This window comes from Xenopus laevis, chromosome 3L (genome assembly GCF_017654675.1).
Source record: "Xenopus laevis strain J_2021 chromosome 3L, Xenopus_laevis_v10.1, whole genome shotgun sequence".
In the NCBI taxonomy this organism is placed as follows: Eukaryota; Metazoa; Chordata; class Amphibia; order Anura; family Pipidae; genus Xenopus; species Xenopus laevis.
Genome location: NC_054375.1, coordinates 66,399,827 through 66,423,131, shown reverse-complemented (window position 1 = coordinate 66,423,131; position 23,305 = coordinate 66,399,827). Strand labels below are relative to the sequence as shown.

The 23,305-nt window shown below is 38.7% G+C and overlaps 1 protein-coding gene across 1 annotated transcript; it reads left to right on the top strand.

Annotated features, from left to right (window-relative positions):
* Window positions 1-770: 770 nt before the first annotated feature.
* Window positions 771-22,725, top strand: tspan8.L (tetraspanin 8 L homeolog). The gene is given in 8 exon segments (NM_001087390.1): window positions 771-885; window positions 9,034-9,096; window positions 9,746-9,877; window positions 11,278-11,352; window positions 11,436-11,531; window positions 12,784-12,903; window positions 21,155-21,238; window positions 22,216-22,725. Coding segments are annotated over 8 exon segments (684 nt in total). The 5' UTR covers window positions 771-825; the 3' UTR covers window positions 22,270-22,725.
* The last annotated feature ends 580 nt before the right edge of the window (window positions 22,726-23,305 follow it).

Genomic DNA, 23,305 nt, shown 5'->3' with positions numbered 1-23,305 from the left:
CAATAGACAAAACATCAGGGTGAGCATGAAGGTAATGGGGAACGATGTATAGATTATGAAGTATAATAAATGCAGCAAGGGATGTGCAAATGTGCAGAAATATGAATTGCACAAAACTGGTATTCTTTGGAGCAAGCAAAGATACAGGGTTACCCCCATGCACATCAACCCACATACAGGGTTACCCCCATGCACATAAACTTAAGAATTGAGTTTTGTAGGGACACATTTCTTTTGGATTGGTAATTGTGGGAGCGTTCAGAGTCTCAGCTCCACTCTGTTTTATGACATTGTGCAAAAGGACTTTAAAAGCTTTTTTTAAGTATTGCAGAACAGAAAGTAAAAGGTTGAACAGAAAGATCTAAACCAAACCCATGTTAGTAAGAAACAGCAAATTTAATACCATACAGTTTTAGTTCTTCTATTTTATATGTTAGTTACTGTTATAAAGTATGCTTTGATCTGGAAGCAGAACTGAATTTGAACTAAAGTTTCTTTTAAAGATATTCCAGAAAATGTCGTATATCATTATAAGCAAGAGACTTTGTTCTGAAACTGGGCTAGCATAGAAGGTATGTGTCTCTTATCAGTAACGCTGATAAGCTCTACTCGTAATTAGTTAGTAAGTTGTTTGTAACAGTTGGAGACAGTAAGAATTGGCATACATCCACTATTATGGTTAATGTTTAGCACAAGGCTTTATTTGCATAGCTACACGCATCTGAATGGAACACATTAGACATCTACAGTATATGTGTGCTTCATATTCCAGAGCTACAACACCCATTCAAGAAGCTCTTCGTTTCCCACATCCTTCAGACCAAAATGGCTGGGGTTAGCAAGTGCATCAAATATTCCATGTTCGCATTCAACTTTTTATTTTGGGTAAGTAACTGTTTTAATTGATTTAATAACTCTGCAATGGTATGGGCAGCTAATTAGGCCTGTCCCTGCCGAATGCAGTGTTGTATTCATAGGGGAAGAACACACGTGCCCCTATGGGCACTCTATCAGATGGGCAAAGTTCCTAAAACATGATTTTTGTAATTTTCACTGTGTCGTAACAATGGTAAGCATGGCATGTATGTAAATGCTAATCTTTGTGTTACAGTTGTTGCAGTATCCCCCATAGGCAATGATAGTTGATATAGTTATAGTTGATAGTTTCAGTGCTTTTCCCTACTATACCTTTTAGGCATGTGCATACCAACTGGGATTGGGATTGATATATATGCAATTTATAAATACATTCTGCTATTTTAGTATGTATTGTATTGTGCCAAACGCATCACTTATGACAAAGATGTAAAAAAAAAAATATATATATATATATATAGTTCATGTAGCTATATATACACACACACACATATATATATTTATTTATATATATATATATATATATATATATATATACACCGTAAAACTCCGCACACGTCGTTGTGTAGTCATTCACCGGGTGCTGTGTGTAGATTGCCAAATCCAGAACTCCAATAGGTACACACCCACCGTGTACGGGTACCTATTCGAGTTCTATATTTATATATATGATAAAGGTCCTAGGCTTGGACCGAAACGTTGACCTGTTTTAATGTAACTAAATAAAATTATATTTTTAAGTAAACCCCAGTGTGCACTCATGCTTCTCGGACTTATATGCATACATGTTTATGTGAGTAGCACCTAGGTGGCTTTTTTGATTCCAGTGCGGATCACGAAGGATTTATATATATATATATATATATATATATATATATATATATATATATATATAGATATAGATATAGATATATATAAACCCATAATGATACCAAAGGTATCCCAAAATGCCCTTTTAGTATTCCCACTATGCTGCCCAGATAATGAGTATAAGATTTAAGCGTTCTCCAATGTTTTTCTCACCACAAATCGTTACATAAGAGTAGAGGGAGGTACTCAATAACATTGTTTTCATTTGTTGTATTAATTAGAGCAAAGACAGAGCAACTGAATAAAGCTTCATTTTAAACTTGTTTGGGTTGTGTAAAAACAAACACAATTAGTTTTGTCATGGATAGTAACATAAAACAAACAAATATGTTTTTCTTAAATTAAAGGAAAATGTAGAACACATTTTTTTCAATATTTCCATTTAAACACAGGCATGTATTGACCCTTTTATTCTCTATTTACGTTCTATACTATAAAAAGGGAATTCAGGCCCCAAAATGTGTTTGGTTACTGTCACACAATTAGTTGGGAAGTGAACCTATACATGTAGCTTCTGCTGTTGGAAATATCCGCTGTTGCATTTATAGTTGGGTCCGGGATAATTAGTTATTTTAAAAGAACAGCATGTTATGGTCTCAAACCAATGAGAAAATGTTATTTTGGTTATTATGGTTTATCTGTTTTCTGTTTTTTTTCCATTGACTTTCATAGAGTTTTCATGTGATTAACAGTGAGTGAAGTTTTTCTCATTGAATTGCATCTGGCTCTATGGGACAATCTGAAATTGAATAAGAAGATAAGTCTTTCTCATCTAATTGAACTGGCCCATAATGTCGCAAGGCATTAAAAGCATAAGTCAGACACCTTTGGCTAACTTCCTGCAATGACTGTGTTTACTCTTTTCTCACCCTGTTTTAACACCCTTTCCTATGTGCCAAGAGGGAAAAAAGGGTGACAAATATTGTAAACATTATTGGTTTCTAAAATAGCCTCATTAAGTGGTTTTACCACTTAAAGTGATGAAAATATATATTTTACAAAGTAAGGAGAAATGTTTATCAACATTTTGAAAGTTTCTGGAATTATGTGGGCTTTGGGATAATGAAGAGTAAGAATAAAGGGCCTATCTGCTGACATTCAAATTTCTATTTTTTTCACAAATAAAACAAAACCATGTTTTTCTATTTTTCTAATAAAACTTCGAGAAGTGTAAAAAACCACAAAAAACCTCTAGTACAAAACTTCGACAAGTCGAAGTCCTATAGAAATCAGTGGGAACTGTGCTGATCATTTTGGACCTTTCTTTAGCCATTCAGACTTTTGGGATTTTAAATATTTACATTTACAAATGCGTTTATTTGAGGTTTCAAAAAGCTCTAAAACCACTAAAATGAGAATGTTGACAAATGGGCCTCCCTGTGTGGCCCAGATTAACCTTTGCTGTAGGTTTTATTTTCTCAAAGAAATGATATGGTGAAAAACAAATGTTCTAGGCTGCAACCCAACAAGAGAATAACCTTTCCTTAATAAACAGACTTCTGGGGATTCCTGGCTGAGATACCTAGATAGGTGGGAGCTAAGCCATCTAGAAGAAAGCATCTTACTGAGGAGGCTGTGGGTAACTTGCTCTGGTTAGGAAGCCATTTGAGCTGATGATCATGTAGCAAGAGCCAGGAGAATATCCAAATGCTTTAGCCAAAAAGGAAGACCATTTTTGAAACCAAAAGCAAGCTAAGTTTTCAAAAAGTTAACTATTATAGTCATGAAGGTTTTTTTGTTAAATCTACTGCAGGAGCTGCATGTATAAGCAATAATTACATTTATGATACATAACTGAACTTTTCCCCAGTCTTGTTATCTGCAACTGCTGCCATGTGATCCCTAAAATGTTCCCTGCTCAACCTATCGAAAAGTTGTAAAAAGATGTGGCTTTCACATATAAATATACAACAGTTTTACTGTATATCAAATGAGGAAGTGGGAAACATAGTTATACATCATGAACTACAGGTGAAACTACCTCCATAATAACTAAAGATAAGCATAAATAATCATCACTGAGATATTTACAGCCTGATGTTTGCAGTCAGGCAACCAAATAACAAAAATATTAAATTCCATGCTTATCTTTATATAGAGAAAAAGATGTTTTCGTACAATTGCACAGATGTAACTATCCTGACTTGGACAATAGTCCATCAAGTTCAAACGCTCCAAATGACCTCCAGTTATATATATATATATATATATATATATATATATATATATATATATATTTGTATTCTCTGAAGAACCAGCACTCCCATATATAAAAAATGTCAGTTTTTATTTCTGTTGCATTCCAATGTTGTTTATTGTCCAAGTAACTATCCTGACTTGGACAATAGTCCATCAAGTTCAAACGCTCCAAATGACCTCCAGTTATATATATATATATATATATGTATATATATATATATATATATATATATATATATATTTGTATTCTCTGAAGAACCAGCACTCCCATATATAAAAAATGTCAGTTTTTATTTCTGTTGCATTCCAATGTTTCGGTCCCTATTGGGACCTTTCGCAAGGATAAAAACTGACATTTTTTATATATGGGAGTGCTGGTTCTTCAGAGAATACAAATACATATACTTTAACCGTGCACCCCAGCTGGAGAAGCTATACCAGAGTGCATTGGAGTGCGGATACTCATTGGAACGTGATATATATATATATATATATATATATATATATATATATATATATATATATATATATATATATATATACTGTATATATATAAAATACACAAAAGCCATGAATATGCTGTAAATTATATCCTTATAAATGGTGAGTTCTGATGTCATCAGTTATAAACGGTGAGTTCTGATGTCATTTCTGTCAGATGACTCACTGAAATTTGTGTATTATAATAAATAAAGTACCCCCAGTTGTAAAAATGAGGATATTAGAAGTTACCTCGGAGTTCCATGACCCATATAAAAACACTCTGCCTTCGGCCTCTTGTTTTTATATGGTCATGAAACTCCTCGGTAACTTATAGGGGCCGATTCACCAAGGGTCGAATATCGAGGGTTAATTAACCCTCGATATTCGACTGGGAATTAAAATCCTTCGACTTCGAATATCGCAGGATTTAGTGCAGATAGTACGATCGAACGATCGAAGGATTATTCCTTCGATCGAACGATTAAATCCTTCGAATCGTTCGATTCGAAGGATTTTAATCCAACGATCGAAGGAATATCCTTCGACCAAAAAAACTTAGGAAAGCCTATGGGGACCTTCCCCATAGGCTAACATTGAGTTCGGTAGGTTTTAGATGGTGAACTAGGGGGTCGAAGTTTTTTTTAAAGAGACAGTACTTCGATTATCGAATGGTCGAATAGTCGAACGATTTTTAGTTCGAATCCTTCGATTCAAAGTCGAAGTTGTAGTCAAAGGTCGAAGTAGCCCATTCGATGGTCGAAGTAGCCCAAAAAACACTTCGAAATTCGACGTTTTTTACTTTGAATCCTTCACTCGAAGTTAGTGAATCGGCCCCATAATATCCTTATATTTTACAAGAGGGAGTACTTTATTCACTATATATATATATAATATATATATATATATACACACTTCAGTATGTTAGCATACAGTATCTTTATTTGGAAGTGAATCCTCTGCAAGTTCATTTGAAAGGGCAAAATGTCTTCACTGTGTAAGTCTGAAGCATGCATTACAAGGCCTTGTGTGTCACACTCTAGCTTTCACCCTTATTATTAATATTATTATTAATATTGTGTCTCTAAAATGAAAGTCACTGTTTTAAATATATTTGATTATTAAACATAAACTTACTATTCCATTATTTTGACATTTATGAAACTACAAAAAGAAAATTGCCAAATGAGCTGGCACAGATGCATTACATGCAAGATGCCAGGCCAGAGTAGGAATTTTCTCTAGAAACACAGGAGCACACACATTAGAACAACTAATTAAAGCATATTTATTATAGCATATTCAAATATGTGGATTTTTGGAGTTTTTTTTCCAAATCAAATAAATTCAAACTTTTATCAGACTCAAAGGTTTGCTTATTTATTAAAACAATTTTAAAAAATACCAATACATCTGAGAAGATTTATATATATAATGTTGCAGCACTAGAACTGGATGAATAACTCCAAACTGTAGTTGTTGTACCTCCCTAGGGCTTATGTGCTGAAGACTGAGATTCCCACTGCCACACAGTTAAGAGTGGATGCCATGTAATGTCACTACTAATAATTACTACCATCAATACCATAGCCACCATAGCCACAATTGCAAAATGATGTAATTTGCTGTTGAAGCAAACTGTCTATTTGACTTTATAACATTACAACCTTGGAATATGGTGTAATTTGTAATCGTGGGCCACTAAGATCCAACATTCTGCAGGAGCCAATATTGTTAGATGTTTCTAAAAAGATACTTTCATATTCATTTGTAATATTTTTCTTGTGGTGTAAAGGTGAATTGTAAGTTTCTGCTTTGATTGTGTTCCAAACCCAAGTACAGTTTAGGGAGCTCAGGAGATGTCGCTTACTGCTGTAGGAGAATTAGTAAACTGTTCAGGTCTGGTGCTATGTAATCACCCTACTATATATTTATATATTAGGGATGCACCGAATCCACTATTTTGGATTCGGCCGAACCCCCGAATCCACTATTTTGGATTCGGCCGAATACCGAACCGAATCCGAACCCTAATTTGCATATGCAAATTAGAGGTGGGAAGGGGAAAACATTTTTTACTTCCTTGTTTTCTGACAAAAAGTCACACAATTTCCCTCCCCGTCCCTAATTTGCATATGTAAATTAGGATTCGGTTTTCGGTGCGGCCAGGCAGAAGGTTTGGCTGAATCCGAATCCTGCTGAAAAAGACCGAATCCTGGACGAATTCTGAACCGAATCCTGGATTCGGTGCATCCCTATTATATATTTTAATGAAATGGGGTGTACAGTTTATATAATAACACTGCAGTGCAGTCTGTCTTTACAAGGGCATTGATAAAGACCCTTGACTGCCATTTCTTTTGAGAGCACAGATCTTGCAGGCCAGGCTGACTTTTCTTAGACCAAGAATATTCACATACAAGGCATCACATGAAACACCATGCCCATAATTCATATTTATGGCTATTTCAAGGTTACAATATTCATATATTAAAATGATCAATAAATTATATTCACATCGATGCAATAACATTGAGTTTTAATTATGGTAGCATCTGCAACTTCTGCATTAGACATCTGCATGTCAGTGACATCATTAGGGTGTTTGACGATCCACCCAAGTTCAGCGGAAACCCTGCCTCAGACATTTATTAGCTGCTCTGCAGCTTTTAAATATGTTGGCTTCACTGGAACATACTCTATGTCTAATGTCTAATATTTACTCTAAAATGGTCTTAGTGCGTGTGAAGTAATGCCTGTTTGTGCATATTGTTTTACTACTGTTCAACTCCTGTCTTTCTGTCTGAATGATAAGATTAGAGCTCTATCACAGCATGGCCAAAAGCCACCTGCCTTAATCAAATACATAACAAATGGTGGGAATAAGGAACAAAGTCATTTAATGTTTTCCAGAGAGTGGAGCCTATCATTGACTGTTTCAGGTGATGAAGAAGAAACATATATGTGTTTTAGTTAACAACTGGCAAAATACAAGCAAGAGCAAAATACAAGCAAAATACAATACATATACATATATGGAGACTTGGAGCAATGCTTATGTTTAGGTGATGCATGTGTGTACTCAGTGTTCTTATGCAAAGCAGATTGTGCAAATTGAAATGTATCTTTCCATCCCCTTGTAATGTCATCTCCCCTTATCTTAAATGAATATGCCCTATGTCTATGTTCCATTTCATATTCATCTCTCTGTTCCCATTTTATATGTCGCCCCTCCTCTCTCCATCTCCTATTCATTTGCCATCTCTCTTTCTACACCAGTTAATATGACACTTCTCAGTTCATATGTCACCTACATTATTTATTTTTCCACATCCATGAGTCACAATCCTTATTTTCACTGAGTCTGTCTCTTTCCAGTTCTCTGTTAATACTCTTCATGTCATGCTGGTTTATATGCCACAGTCTTTCAAATGTTATCATCTCCACCCCTTCCCCAGTTCATATACCATACCTGAATAAGTTCCCACCTTATTTTATTAGTATTCTTGCCTAACTTCTCATACTTTAAATTCTATCCAGAACACCTTTACCTCCAAACCCTGGTTTGATTAGCTCCTCTTTCATCCCTGTTAATACTTTGTCTCATTCCTGTGCACTAAATTGATGTGCCATATCCCCTTATTCCCAACAATGGAGCACCAGAAGTAAGCAAACATGCTTTTGTCTTTTTCTCTGCTTGTCCACAAGATTCCAGGATTCCAACCTACTAGGGTAACAGTCACAACTAGCAAAGTCCAGTATTCAAGCAAGTCCTACTATATTAGTCTCAAAATAACAAGCATTAGGTTGTAGGTTTAACCCTTTGTAAAGTGAATTACTTTCCCAAAATCAATAAAGGTGCTCTAATTCTGCTGAAAGATTAGCAAATGCACTCGCACACCCTAGCTTTGGATAGAAGATAGTCCCTGGTGCACAGCAATGGCAGAATCGGCGTCCCACCTTGAATTGACGATGCAAAAGGAAATTCACTGGCACACAGGTAGTACTAGCAGGGTAAACCCTTGCTGTTTTATTCGATGAATAGCAGCATGCAACGTTTCGGGGTAACCCCCTTTATCCCAAAAAGATTGATTTCCCAAAATCAATAAAGGTGCTCTAATTCTGCTGAGACCATTCGTGTCACTGCAAGCCTGTATATTTCTGCCTTTCTACTTCTGCAACAGTGCTAACTTAGATCATTATGCTGTCTTTCCTTAAATACGATTTAGTTCATCATCGCAGAACCCAGGCTTTTCTACCTGGGGGGACTGAAACTTCCCTTTTATTCCCTTGCACATTTTGGTTTACTGTTAACAGTCACAATTTGAGTAAAATCTTTGTAGGGACAATTAAGTATAGTAGTATAAGTATAGTAGTTTTGTTGCATGAAAGATTTTTGCTAAGTCCAGAAAAGTAATAACACAAATTTATTATCTTTAAAGAGTTGGCAACATTATGAAAGGGCTTCATAAACATGCAGAAATGTTGTCTTTGCTACAGGATGAGCAACAAGAGAAGACTGTGAATTTATATCCAGAGGTATATTTAATAACAATAGTGCTATTGATGCTATTTGTTACTTTCCCAATGTTTGTGTTTATTTTCTAGCTTTGTGGCTGTGTAATTTTGGGTGTCTCAATTTGGGTCCGAGTCAGCAAAAATGTGCAAAAAGTAAGTATTATCTCACTACCTGACTTTAAAGGTGTAATTATTAATCTGTTTCATCATATTTTTCATAGCTAGAACTCTACAGAACTTGCTGACTAGGTGGCAGATTCTCTAAAGGGCGAAGTGACTAACGCTAGTGAAATTCACCAGCGTGACATCATTACGGAACCTCGCCAATTTCCTAACGGGCGCAGGCATCATTTCACTACGAAAGAGACAGACGCTAGCGTTGCTTCGCACTCTAACGGCAGGCTAATTTTCGCTCTGGCGAACTGCTGTAACTCCGCAAATTCACTAGGATGCGGATTTTACTGAAAGTTACCTCATTCGCCAGACTTGCCTTCGCCAGCTCAGACCAGGTGAAGTGCAATGGAGTGCATAAGACTTCCTCAATTTTTAGTGCAAAATTTTTCCAAGTCCCAAAAAACGCTGGCATCTTTTCCTTTTTTGTGAGTGATAGCCTGCAAAGGTCCGTATAATTTTTTTTGGGTAACCGGGTTCCCCCCCTCCATTTTCTAACATATTGAACATAAACTATACACTGGGCTCAGTGTATAAAACTACAAAATTGCCAAAACTATGTCCCAGAATAACTATATACAAAGCTTTTTGTCAATTCACAAATATCTCCTTTTTGTTTTCTCTGCTTCAGGAACTGAACATTGAAGGAGGAAGCTTGCTTGCAGCAGTTGATCTCATGATTGCAGTGGGTGCAATTATCATGGTCCTTGGATTCTTTGGATGCTGCGGGGCCATTAGAGAAAGTCGGTGCTTGCTGCTTCTGGTTTGTGTTTGCATTAATTTGTATGACAATATTGTATGTTTTTTCTTTTCAATCTTATAATTACTATTGGAAAAAATAAGCACTTTACATATTTCTAGTTTTACCCTCTCTCTTTAGAACCTCCTACATACAGGGGCCGATTCACAAAGGGTCGAATATCGAGGGTTAATTAAGCCTCGATATTCGACTGGGAATTAAAATCCTTCGACTTCGATATTCGAAGTCGAAGGATTTTAGCGCAAATAGTGCGATCGAACGATCGAAGGATTATTCCTTCGATCAAACGATAAAATCCTTCGAATCAAAACGATTCGAAGGATTTTAATCCAACAATCAAAGGAATATCCTTCGATCAAAAAAACTTAGGAAAGCCTATGGGGACATTCCCCATAGGCTAACATTGAATTCGGTAGCTTTTAGATGGCGAACTAGGGGGTCGAAGTTTTTTCTTAAAGAGACAGTACTTCGACTATCGAATGGTCGAATAGTCGAACGATTTTTAGTTCGAATAGTTTGATTCGAAGTCGTAGTCGTAGTGGAAGGTCGTAGTAGCCCATTCGATGGTCGAAGTAGCCCAAAAAACACTTCGAAATTCGAAGTTTTTTTACTTCGAATCCTTCACTTGAAGTTAGTGAATCAGCCCCACAGACTTTCTCCCATTCTTAATTGATTTTGTTCCTTTCTGTTTCTCTCTAAATTCCTTCTCTTTTCACAACCTTTCTCCGCCCTCTCTATTTCAACTTCCTCCTGTCCTTTCTTCTTCTAGTAGCATCCCTAGCCCCAGCCACAATTTTGATTACCTACCTAAATTATCTTTCAAAAATCTGTTTCTCACCATCCTCTTTCTCCAGTATCTTTCAAGATCTTAAATTTATCCTTCTGCATCCCTCAAACTTTATTGGTTCTAGGACCACTTAATTTTATTCTACTGTATCCTCTGTAGCTCTCTTGTATGTCTATTTACTCAAACTTTCTACCCTTTACCCTTACTTGTTTACAGATATGGGACCTGTTATCCAGAATCTTTAGGACCTGAGGCTTTCTGGATAAGGGGCTTTCCATATTTGGATCTACTAAAAAATAATTTAAACATTAAATAAACCCATTAGTGTTGTTTTGTCTTCAATAATGATGAATTATATCCTAGTTGGGGTCAAGTACAAGTTACTCTTTTTATTATTACAGAGAAAAAAAAATGTGAATTATTTGATTAAAATGGAGTCTATAGGAGATGGCCTTCCAGTAATTCTGAACTTTCTGGATAAAGCATTTCCAGATAATGGGTCCCATACCTGTATATATTATATTATGTTTACATACAACCCATGATATTGTATTTCCTTTCTAGTTGGCTTACTTGTAAAACAAAAAAGTGATAACATTCTTCTGATTTCTTGCAGTTCTTTATTGGATTATTTCTTATTCTTGCTCTTCAAATCACTGCTGGAATTTTAGGAGTTGTTTATAAACCAAAGGTATGTTCATTTTGATTTGATTAAGCATCTGCTGCTTGGTTTATAGTTGTTATAAAGGTAACCTTTCATTCATTTTTTTTCAGATTGATGCACAGTTAACTGAAAGTTTCCAGAAACTTCTCCCATTATCTGGTCAAGATGAGATTTTTAAGAACAGCTTTGAAACTATCCAGAAAGAGGTAATTCTAATGTACTTTGCTGAAATAATAAGATCTATTTCTGCTTCTTGAGCACTATTTGGTGCTGAAATATATGCAATTGGAGAAAATATACCAATATGTATGTATTTTTTTTTCAGCAATTTATATTTTATTTTTATTTTATCTATTTTCACCTTTGCCTTGTGTATTTTTTTAATTGTTTCTGTAAAGATGTATAGTCAGGTGCACAGGGCAGTCTGAAGAATGTGTTAGGTTGGGATGGCTGTAGGGATATAAGGATCATGGGTTTACTCCCTTCCAGAAAATAACATTTTATGCTGACTAAGATCTGGGTGGTAGTGAGAAAAGGAGCTAGGGAGAGAGAAAATATTGATAGCTATCCAGAATGGATGCTGAAAAAACAGAAAAAAGATGAAACTGAAGGGGATAAAATGGGAAAACGTGATAGGGAGGAAGCAAAAGAAATTGTCAACGGAGAGTATGACTAAAAATATTTTAATGTATTTCCAGCAGACCCAATAATTGTTTAGGCTTGTAAACTCCATTGAGTCCCCTTTATATTTAACTGCAAAGCTGCCACCACCATTAGTTTTTTTTATATTAAAGGACATGGAAACCCTTTAACTATGTACACATTTTACAAAGTACACTAAAAGGTACCTCTTTCCCCTTCCCAACAAGATTAAGTTCCCTCCTATAGTTGGCCACCATACATGGTCTGTAAATACATATACAGCTTAGTACAGTGGGCAGCAGCCCATGTCTGGATAAGTCACATCCAGTGCCCAGGCTCAGTGGTGGTGATTGCCAAACAGGAGCATCAAGCAGTAGCTTACACAATGAAAGCCAGTCTGGTCCTAACTCCCAATGCACATGCTTTTGGTTGATAACCTCTGTTGGTCTGATGATGAAAAGAAAAAATCCATAGCTTTGCAGTGCATTAATACTGAGAGTATAAAGTTAGAAAGTGAAATAGTAGTAAGAAACCGGAGTGAAATATCACTTCTTAACGTGCTTCTTATTTTTTTAATTAATACTCCAATATTTCCTAGTGGTAAAAACTCCATCAGGCTTAATCTATTTTCATATTTGTATTGTAGAGCCAATAAAAAATGAATTAAACCCGATAACTTAAAAAAAATGTAATCAGCATAACAACGTGATTGTTATGATATATGATTTAATATACAATAGGCAGAATACATTGTAATGAATATTGATGACATTATTAACCATTGTTGTTTATATGTATATAATATATCATTTATAGAATGAATGCTGTGGTCTAGTACATGGCTATACTGACTGGGGTGCCAATGTTCCCGCCTCTTGCAACTGTCCCTCAACTGGTAATTGCGTCAGTTCTGGTGGGAACAAATACTATAAAGAGGTAAGTACTTCCATCCATCTTATCACCTGCAGTTAGTTTACTGAAAAATAAAATGTACCCAGTAGTAAATGTCATTTGTATGTAGCCAGTCTAGACACCCTGATCTATATAAAGAGAAATCTACATTGATGAGAAGTACCGTATAGCAGTTTACCAGTGCACAGCACAGGGATATAATAAATACTCTGTATACTATCAGCCCATACAGCACCTATTTACTGCACAGATACATCACAAAGTCTCCAGTTTAACATAATTCACTCAAGAAAGAGAGCTTTCTGAATATGCACGATGTGGCACAATTTTGAGTCTCTTAGCACTTTCACTCAGAGCATTAATGAATAAGACCCCATATCTCTGTACCATTGACTTCTAGAGGGTTTACAATGGAAGGCGAGGTGGACTTTTGTCTTTTTTTGTCATCAAATGTGATCTAAACAGTATTGCTCACATATTATAAAGATTTAAATCATGATTTAGTCCAGCAACTTCAGGGTTGGATTCTTAAAGCAATATTGAATGATACAACTTGAGCTATGTTTCCCCTGTTAAATTTTCTTCCTTTGAAAATGTCACCTGATCTATGTAATTCTGGGTCCATGTTCTTTGATGCTGCAAATGTATTTGGATGCATAAAGTACTACTAACCAGCAGCATATCCTCAGATGTTTGAAGTGTAATAGCCTCATTGGTAAAATATTTTGCATCTGTTTTTAAGTTTATGATCAGTTGCATTCCCATGCTACCCATACCCATGATGACTTCTAATGCATCTGTATTTACAGTAAGAAAATGTGTAATTTACCTATACCATAAGTCTAGGGATGTAGCGAACGTCGGAAAAAAAGTTCGCGAACATATTTGCGAACTTGCGCAAAAATGCGAGCGGTTCGCGAACGGTTCGCGAACCCCATAGACTTCAATGGGAAGGCGAACTTTAACATCTAAAAAAAAAATTTCTGGCCAGAAAAATGATTTTAAAGTTGTTTAAAGGGTGCAATGACCTGGACAGTGGCATGCCAGAGGGGGATCAAGGGCAAAAATGTATCTGAAAAATCTGCCTGTGTGTGCTTGGAAGAGATAGTGTAGGGGGAGAGCTGTTAGTGATTTCAGGGACAGATGATAGTAAGTTTGCTGGCTAGTAATCTGCTTGATACTGCTCTGTATTGGAGGGACAGAAGTCTGCAGGGATTTGAGGGACATTTTAGCTTAGGTAGCTTTGCTGGCTAGTAATCTACTGTTCTCTTTAAACAACTGCCATACGTTGACCTTGTAGGCATTGTTTGCCCAGTTTTTTTGGACGCAGCCACTGAAGCACAGTTGCCAGAAAAAATATGCCATATAAATGCTGAAAATAGTAATTTTTCGCCATACGTTGACCTTGTAGACATTGTTTGCCCAGTTTTTTTGGTTGCAGCCACTGAAGCACAGTTGCCAGAAAAAATATGCCATATAAATGCTGAAAATAGTCATTTTTTGCCATATACGTTGAGTCAACGTATGGCAAAAAATGACTATTTTCAGCATTTATATGGCATATTTTTTCTGGCCTCTGTGCTTCAGTGGCTGCGGCCAAAAAAACTGGGCAAACAATGCCTACAAGGTCAACGTCGTTGACCTTGTAGGCATTGTTTGCCCAGTTTTTTTGGCCGCAGCAACTGAAGCACAGAGGCCAGAAAAAATATGCCATATAAATGCTGAAAATAGTCATTTTTTTGGTCGCAGCCACTGAAGCACAGTTGCCAGAAAAATTATGCCATATAAATGCTGAAAATATAAATTTTTTTGGTTGCAGCCACTGAAGCACAGAGGCCAGAAAAATTATGCCATATAAATGCTGAAAATATGCATTTTTTTGGTCGCAGCCACTGAAGCACAGTTGCCAGAAAAAATATGCCATATAAATGCTGAAAATAGTCATTTTTTGCCATACGTTGACCTTGTACACATTGTTTGCCCAGTTTTTTTTGGTTGCAGCCACTGAAGCACAGAGGCCAGAAAAAATTAAACCAGTAGGGTTTGCACCCTAGTTTGTAACGGTGGCGGAGGGAGGAGGACGCTAAAGGACAGCTGTGTGTGGAGTCATGAGGCTTGAAGAGAAGGACAGCTGCATAGAAGTCAGAACAAGTCTTCCGGCGTGCAGTAACCCTCCGAGATCCACCCCTCATTCATTTTAATAAAGGTCAGGTAATCGACACTTTTGTGACCTAGGCGAGTTCTCTTCTCAGTTACAATCCCTCCTGCTGCACTGAAGGTCCTTTCTGAGAGCACACTTGAGGCTGGGCAAGACAAGAGGTTCATGGCAAATTGTGACAGCTCTGGCCACAGATCAAGCCTGCACACCCAGTAGTCCAGGGGTTCATCGCTCCTCAGAGTGTCGATATCTGCAGTTAATGCCAGGTAGTCCGCTACCTGCCGGTCGAGGCGTTCTTTGAGGGTGGATCCAGAAGGGTTGTGGCGCTGCCTTGGACAGAAAAACATTTGCATGTCTGACGTTACAGACTGGCCAAAGGGCTTTGTCCTTGCAGGTGCGCTCGTGGCAGGATTACTGGCACCTCTGCCCCTGGAATGTTGATGAGTTCCTGAAGTGACATCACCCTTAAAAGCATTGTACAACATGTTTTGCAGGCTGGTTTGTAAATGCCGCATCTTTTCGGACTTGTGGTATGTTGGTAACATTTCTGACACTTTATGCTTGTACCGAGGGTCTAGTAGCGTTGCGACCCAGTACAGGTCCTTCTCCTTAAGCCTCTTGATACGGGGGTCCTTCAACAGGCATGACAGCATGAAAGACCCCATTCTCACAAGGTTGGATGCAGAGCTATCCATCTCCGCTTCCTCATTATCAAGGACTGCATCATCCACGGTCTCCTCCCCCCAGCCACGTACAAGACCAGGGGTCCCCAAAAGGTCACCACTAGCCCCCTGGGAAGCCTGCTCCTGTTGGTCCTCCTCCTCCTCCTCCACAAAGCCACCTTCCTCCTCTGACTCCACTTCTGGCACCTCTCCCTGCGTTGCAGCAGGTGCCTGGGTTCGTTCTGGTGATTCCGACCAGAAATCGCGCGCTTCCAGCTCCTCGTCACGCTGGTCTACAGCCTCATCTGTCACTCGTCGCACGGCACGCTCCAGGAAGAAAGCGAAGGGTATTAGGTCGCTGATGGTGCCTTCGGTGCGACTGACCATATTTGTCACCTCTTCAAAAGGTCGCATGAGCCTGCAGGCATCGCGCATAAGCACCCAGTAACGGGGGAAAAAAATCCCCAGCTCTGCAGATCCAGTCCTACCACCCAGTTCAAAAAGGTACTCGTTGACGGCCCTTTGTTGTTGCAGCAGACGTTCCAACATAAGGAGCGTTGAATTCCAGCGAGTCTGGCTGTCAGAAATCAAACGCCTGACTGGCATGTTGTAGCGCTGCTGAATGTCAGCAAGGCGTGCCATGGCTGTGTAGGAACGTCTGAAATGGGCCGACACCTTTCTGGACTGGGTGAGAACGTCCTGGAATCCTGGGTACTTGGAGACAAAACGTTGGACTATTAAATTTAACACATGTGCCATGCAGGGCACATGTGTTAAATTGCCCAGTCTCAACGCTGCCAACAGATTGCTTCCATTGTCACACACCACTTTTCCGATCTGCAGTTGGTGTGGGGTCAGCCACCGATCGGCCTGTGACTGCAGAGATGACAGGAGTACAGATCCGGTATGGTTTTTGCTTTCCAGGCACGTCATCCCCAAGACAGCGTGACAACGGCGTACCTGGCACGTCGAATAGCCTAGGGGGAGCTGGGGGTGCACAGGTGTGGAGGAGGAGAAGGAGGACCCAGCAGCAGAGTAAGAAGAAGAAGAGGAAGAAGACGAGGTAGAGAGCGATGGAGGAGTAGAGGTGGTGGCAGAACCGCGTGCAATCCGTGGCGGTGACACCAACTCCACTGTTGTTGTTGAGCTACCCATTCCCTGCTTCCCAGCCATTACCAAGTTCACCCAGTGGGCAGTGTAGGTGACATACCTGCCCTGACCATGCTTGGAGGACCATGCGTCAGTAGTCATATGGACCTTTGGCCCAACACTAAGTGACAGAGATGCGGTAACTTGGCTCTGCACATGTTGGTACAGGTGTGGTATTCCCTTTTTAGAAAAAAAATTGCGGCTGGGTACCTTCCACTGCGGTGTCCCAATTGCTACAAATTTGCGGAAGGCCTCAGAGTCCACCAGCTGGTATGGTAAAAGCTGGCGGGCTAAGAGTGCAGACAAGCCAGCTGTCAGACGCCGGGCAAGGGGATGACAGTCAGACATTGGCTTCTTACGCTCAAACATGGCCTTCACAGAAACTTGGCTGGTGGCAGATGACTGGGAATGGGAACAGGTGGTCAAGGTGGAAGGCGGAGTGGAGGGTGGTTCAGACGGGTCAAGGAGAGCAGAGGTAGAGCAGTAAGATGCTGGACCAGAAGGAGTGTGGCTTTTAGTTTGCCTGTTGCCTTTGAGGTGTTGCTCCCAAAGTGCTTTGTGCTTGCCGCTCATGTGCCTTCGCATAGAAGTTGTACCTATGTGGCTGTTGGGCTTACCAAGGCTCAGTTTCTGACTGCACTCATTGCAAATTACAATGCTTTTGTCAGAGGCACACACATTAAAAAAATCCCACACTGCTGACTTTTTGGAAGTGTGCGATCTGGCGGTAACAGTAGAAGTTGGCGGCATTGGCGGCAATGGCGGGTGCGTTGGCCGGCTGAACACAGGTGCCGATACATGTTGTTGCCCTACTGATCCCTGCGGGCTGTCCTCCCTGCTTCTTCTAAGTCTTATTCTCCTACTGCCTCTCTGACTCTCCGTCTCTCCATCTGAACTACCCTCCTCTTGCTCTCTTCTACTAGGCACCCACAAAACATCAATCTCCTCATCATCATTCTCCTCAGATGCATCAATTTCTTCTGACACATCACAGAAGGAAGCAGCAGCGGGGACCTCCTCCTCATCACTCATTATGTCCATCTCTATCGTGTTCTCTGCCAGAATTAAATCTGGTGTAAGGTCCTCATCTCCTTCATCTTCTTCTGGCAATAATGGTTGCGCATTACTCAGTTCAAGAAACTCATGGGAAAATAACTCCTCTGACTCCAGTGAAGAAGGGGCACCGGTGGTGGAGGAAGTGTTACGTGGGGTGGCCATAGCAGTGGAGGATGAGGAGGATGTTGTGGTAAAGTTAGAAACGGTAGAGGATGGGGTGTGCTGTGTAAGCCAGTCAACTACCTCTTCAGCATTTTGGGAGTTCAGGGTCATTGGCTTTTTAAAACTGGGCAATTTGCTAGGGCCACAGGATTGCATAGCAGCACGGCCCCTAGCACGGCCTCTGCGTGGCGGCCTGCCTTTGCCTGGCATTATTTTTAAAAAAACAACAACAACAAAAACTCAGTTGGTTTTTCTGGAAACGATAATACACACAGCTAGATGGCAGTTTGAAGAAAACAGTGTGCAAATAATGCCTACAAGGTCAACGTATACACTACTACAGTGGTGGATACGGATTACGTAAAATATATGAATGCTGCTTGAAAAAAAGTAACTCAAGTGGTTTTTCTAGAGACGATAATATTATCAATATTTAGACAAAATGTGAACAAGCTCACACAGCTAGATGGCGGGTTGAAGAAAACAGTGTGCAAATAATGCCTACAAGGTCAACGTATACACTACTACAGCGGTGGATACGGATTACGTAAAATATATGAATGCTGCTTGAAAAAAAGTAACTCAAGTGGTTTTTCTAGTGACGATAATATTATCAATATTTAGACAAAATGTGAACAAGCTCACACAGCTAGATGGCGGGTTGAAGAAAACAGTGTGCAAATAATGCCTACAAGGTCAACGTATACACTACTACAGCGGTGGATACGGATTACGTAAAATATATGAATGCTGCTTGAAAAAAAGTAACTCAAGTGGTTTTTCTAGAGACGATAATATTATCAATATTTAGACAAAATGTGAACAAGCTCACACAGCTAGATGGCGGGTTGAAGAAAACAGTGTGCAAATAATGCCTACAAGGTCAACGTATACACTACTACAGCGGTGGATACGGATTACGTAAAATATATGAATGCTGCTTGAAAAAAAGTAACTCAAGTGGTTTTTCTAGAGACGATAATATTATCAATATTTAGACAAAATGTGAACAAGCTCACACAGCTAGATGGCGGGTTGAAGAAAACACTGTGCAAATAATGCCTACAAGGTCAACGTATACACTACTACAGCGGTGGATACGGATTACGTAAAATATATTATGGCTGCTTGAAAAAAGTCACTCCGGTGTTTTTTCTGGAGACGGTAATATTATGGATATTTAGACAGAATGTGAACAAGGTCACACAGCTAGATGGCGGGTTGAAGAAAACAGTGTGCAAATAATGCCTACAAGGTCAACGTATACACTACTACAGCGGTGGATACGGATTACGTAAAATATATGAATGCTGCTTGAAAAAAAGTAACTCAAGTGGTTTTTCTAGAGACGATAATATTATCAATATTTAGACAAAATGTGAACAAGCTCACACAGCTAGATGGCGGGTTGAAGAAAACACTGTGCAAATAATGCCTACAAGGTCAACGTATACACTACTACAGCGGTGGATACGGATTACGTAAAATATATGAATGCTGCTTGAAAAAAAGTAACTCAAGTGGTTTTTCTAGAGACGATAATATTATCAATATTTAGACAAAATGTGAACAAGCTCACACAGCTAGATGGCGGGTTGAAGAAAACAGTGTGCAAATAATGCCTACAAGGTCAACGTATACACTACTACAGCGGTGGATACGGATTACGTAAAATATATTATGGCTGCTTGAAAAAAGTCACTCCGGTGTTTTTTCTGGAGACGGTAATATTATGGATATTTAGACAGAATGTGAACAAGGTCACACAGCTAGATGGCGGGTTGAAGAAAACAGTGTGCAAATAATGCCTACAAGGTCAACGTATACACTACTACAGCGGTGGATACGGATTACGTAAAATATATGAATGCTGCTTGAAAAAAGTCACTCCGGTGTTTTTTCTGGAGACGGTAATATTATGGATATTTAGACAGAATGTGAACAAGGTCACACAGCTAGATGGCGGGTTGAAGAAAACAGTGTGCAAATAATGCCTACAAGGTCAACGTATACACTACTACAGCGGTGGATACGGATTACGTAAAATATATGAATGCTGCTTGAAAAAAGTCACTCCGGTGTTTTTTCTGGAGACGGTAATATTATGGATATTTAGACAGAATGTGAACAAGGTCACACAGCTAGATGGCGGGTTGAAGAAAACAGTGTGCAAATAATGCCTACAGGGCAAATAATGCCTAAAAGGTCAACTTATACACTACTACAGCGGTAGTAAAATAAAAAAAAGTAAAATAAAAAAAAATGAATATTAAAAAAAAGAAATTAAAGTTGGTGCTGCTGAACTACTAGGAGCAGCAGATTAGCACACCAGTCCCACTCCCCAACACTGCTAGACTAATAGCACTGGGCTCTTATAGTAGTAGTAGTAGTAGTAGTAAAACAACAAAAAAATAAATAAAAGCAGTCCTTACAAGGACTACTGTTATTGCAGCAGTCAGCAGATGAGATCAGAAGCAGGACAGCTGCCCACAGCAGCTACATACAGAGCACTGCAGTAGAAGGTAGATTACTAGCCAGCAAAGCTACCTAAGCTTAAATGTCCCTCAAACCCCTGCAGACTTCTGTCCCTCCAATAACAGAGCAGTATCAAAACGATTACTAGCCAGCAAACTTTCAACTGTCCCTGAAATCACTAACAGGCAGCAGCTCTCTCCCTACACTATCTCTTCAGCACACACAGGCAGAGTGAAAAAACGCTGCAGGGCTTCGGTTTTTATAGGGAAGGGGAGTGGTCCAGGGGAGAGCTTCCTGATTGGCTGCCATGTACCTGCTGGTCTGGGGTGAGAGGGCAAAAAAAAGCGCCAACAATGGCGAACCCAAAATAGCGAACGTCGCGCGACGTTCGCGAACTTCCGGCGAGCGCGAACACCCGATGTTCGCGCGAACAGTTCGCGACATCTCTACATAAGTCCCCTTTACTCAAAGAGAAGGGCCAGATAGTTCTTCTAATATACATTCCGAAGCATGAGACTCTACTTGAGATTGATGGCTGGATGCAAGACTTTTTTTTCATATTATCCTGCAGTAACACTCTCACAATTAGAACTAACATATATTCTTTTTATAGACATGTTTAAACATAATCGCTGACTTCTTCAAGAAGCACCTTGCAATAATCATTGGAATAGCTTTTGGACTGGCAGCGGTGGAGGTAAAGTATAGTCCTAGAGCAATTTACTTTAAGTTGGTATAGGTTCGTCCTCTCCAAAGATAATATGTAGGGAAGTAAAGGTTTATGTCGCAGATGTTGCAGTGTAGAAGTGTATGATGTCAATAAAGTCATTTTATTAGTATACATTCTAATCCCTAGGGGTTTTCTGGATAAGGGATCTTTCCATAATGTGGATCTTCATACCCTAAGTCTACTAGAAAATCATATAAACAGTAAATAAACCCAACAGGCTAGTTTTGCTTCCAATAAGAATTAATTATATGTTAGTTTGGATCAAGTTCAAGATACTGTTTTTTATTGCAGAGAAAAAGGAAATAATTTTTTAAAAATGTGGATAAAATATCTGCATAGCTTTCTGTAGTTATAGTTATATAGCTTTCTGTTAAGGTTACCAGATAATGGATCCCATAACTGTAGTAAAGTCTATACATATGAATATGGTATATTCACCTTTAATAACAGTGGATTACAAGGCTGTGCTGACCCTCCCCCCCACGCAAAAAAAAATCTTTGGAGGGACCCGGCACACAGTAGCTCCTTCCTGGCTTTCCCTCCACCTGGCCGCCAGCTTGCATCCCCTGCTCTCCACCACTCGCACTGGGTAATGAAAGACAGGCGCTAGGGAAGTAGGATTTCTCAGATTATAGAGGAAGTCAATCCCACGGTCCAGGCCCCCTCTGCAACCATGGTGTCTGCTTCCTCTATAATTACGCTCCTGCTTAATAATCTGTGCTAGTGTGTAGAAAAGACATTCAGCACACAGACCCATTAAAGGCATCTGAGACTTGTTAGAAATTATGGGAATGGGAAGGGCAGGGAAATTAATGAGAACCTTATTCTAGGCATATATTGCTATGTTTCCAGTTATCTATGTTTATATTCTAAAATATATTAACATTCTTTCAGTATTTTTCATTAAAAGACAATGTCTTTTTCCCTCTCTCTTCATTTTACAGCTTTTTGGTCTTGGTTTCTCAATGACATTGTACTGCCAAATAGGGAAGAAATAAATTAATCCAATTTGAAAACTTGCCCATGGAAAACCTGATCAGACAGTTGTGGCGCCACCCTACCCAAAAATGCCATTCATTATCACTGGATGCTAATCATATAAACATATGTTAATGAACTTATATTTTATGTATATGAAAGTTTGCACTGAATTTTTGTTTTACTACCTTGGATTTCAATCCACTATCTTCAAGAATTATGAAGTGATAATACTTAGTTCATCACATAGACCATCTACATTGACAATGGAACCATTTGGTACCTTTGCAAACTTAAAAGTCTTAAAGAAAGTTTATATCTTTGGGTCCAACAGGTAACTCCCATTCCAACACATTGGATTAATGTCATTATTCTTGGTATGGAACTTGAATGTGCAGCACTCCTACTTACTACATTCTTTATAATAATAACAATTAACAGAAAGGTGTGTATATAACAAAAATAAAATATTTGCTAAATGACAGACTGCAGTGCTGGTCTTTAATCAGACAACTGGTTTTAAGGTAGGGGTGGCAGTACAAGTATTACATCGCATTTATATAGAAATATGTAAATCTTTGAAACGCCAGTGCAGGATTAGTGGAAAACTTTAAAAGAATAAGCAACAACAAGTCTGCTATTTTAGCTAAGACCAGCCATGGTGTTTCAATGCAAATATTATTTACTCTGGCAATACCAGATGTAGTTATGAAAACAAAAGTTGTAGCCAAGACATATAATTCTAAAATCAGGCACCTCTTTTTTTTTCTTTCCTAGTCTACATACTAACAGATGTGTGGAACTGCACATAGTTTTAATCTTTATATAAAACATGGAAACCTAACTCAAACTAAATTAAATTCTTTCAGATCAAAAAAAATAAACATTTGACAATACCGTGATCCAATTCTTTTATATTGTTAGTGACTCGTTGCGAAAATACTAGTCAAAGTTTTTCCACTAATCCTGCACTGCCGTTTCTTCATTTAACCCCCACCATTCACATCAGTGATTTATTAGGCATAGACGTTTAATTGAAGTTTAATTAATGCTACA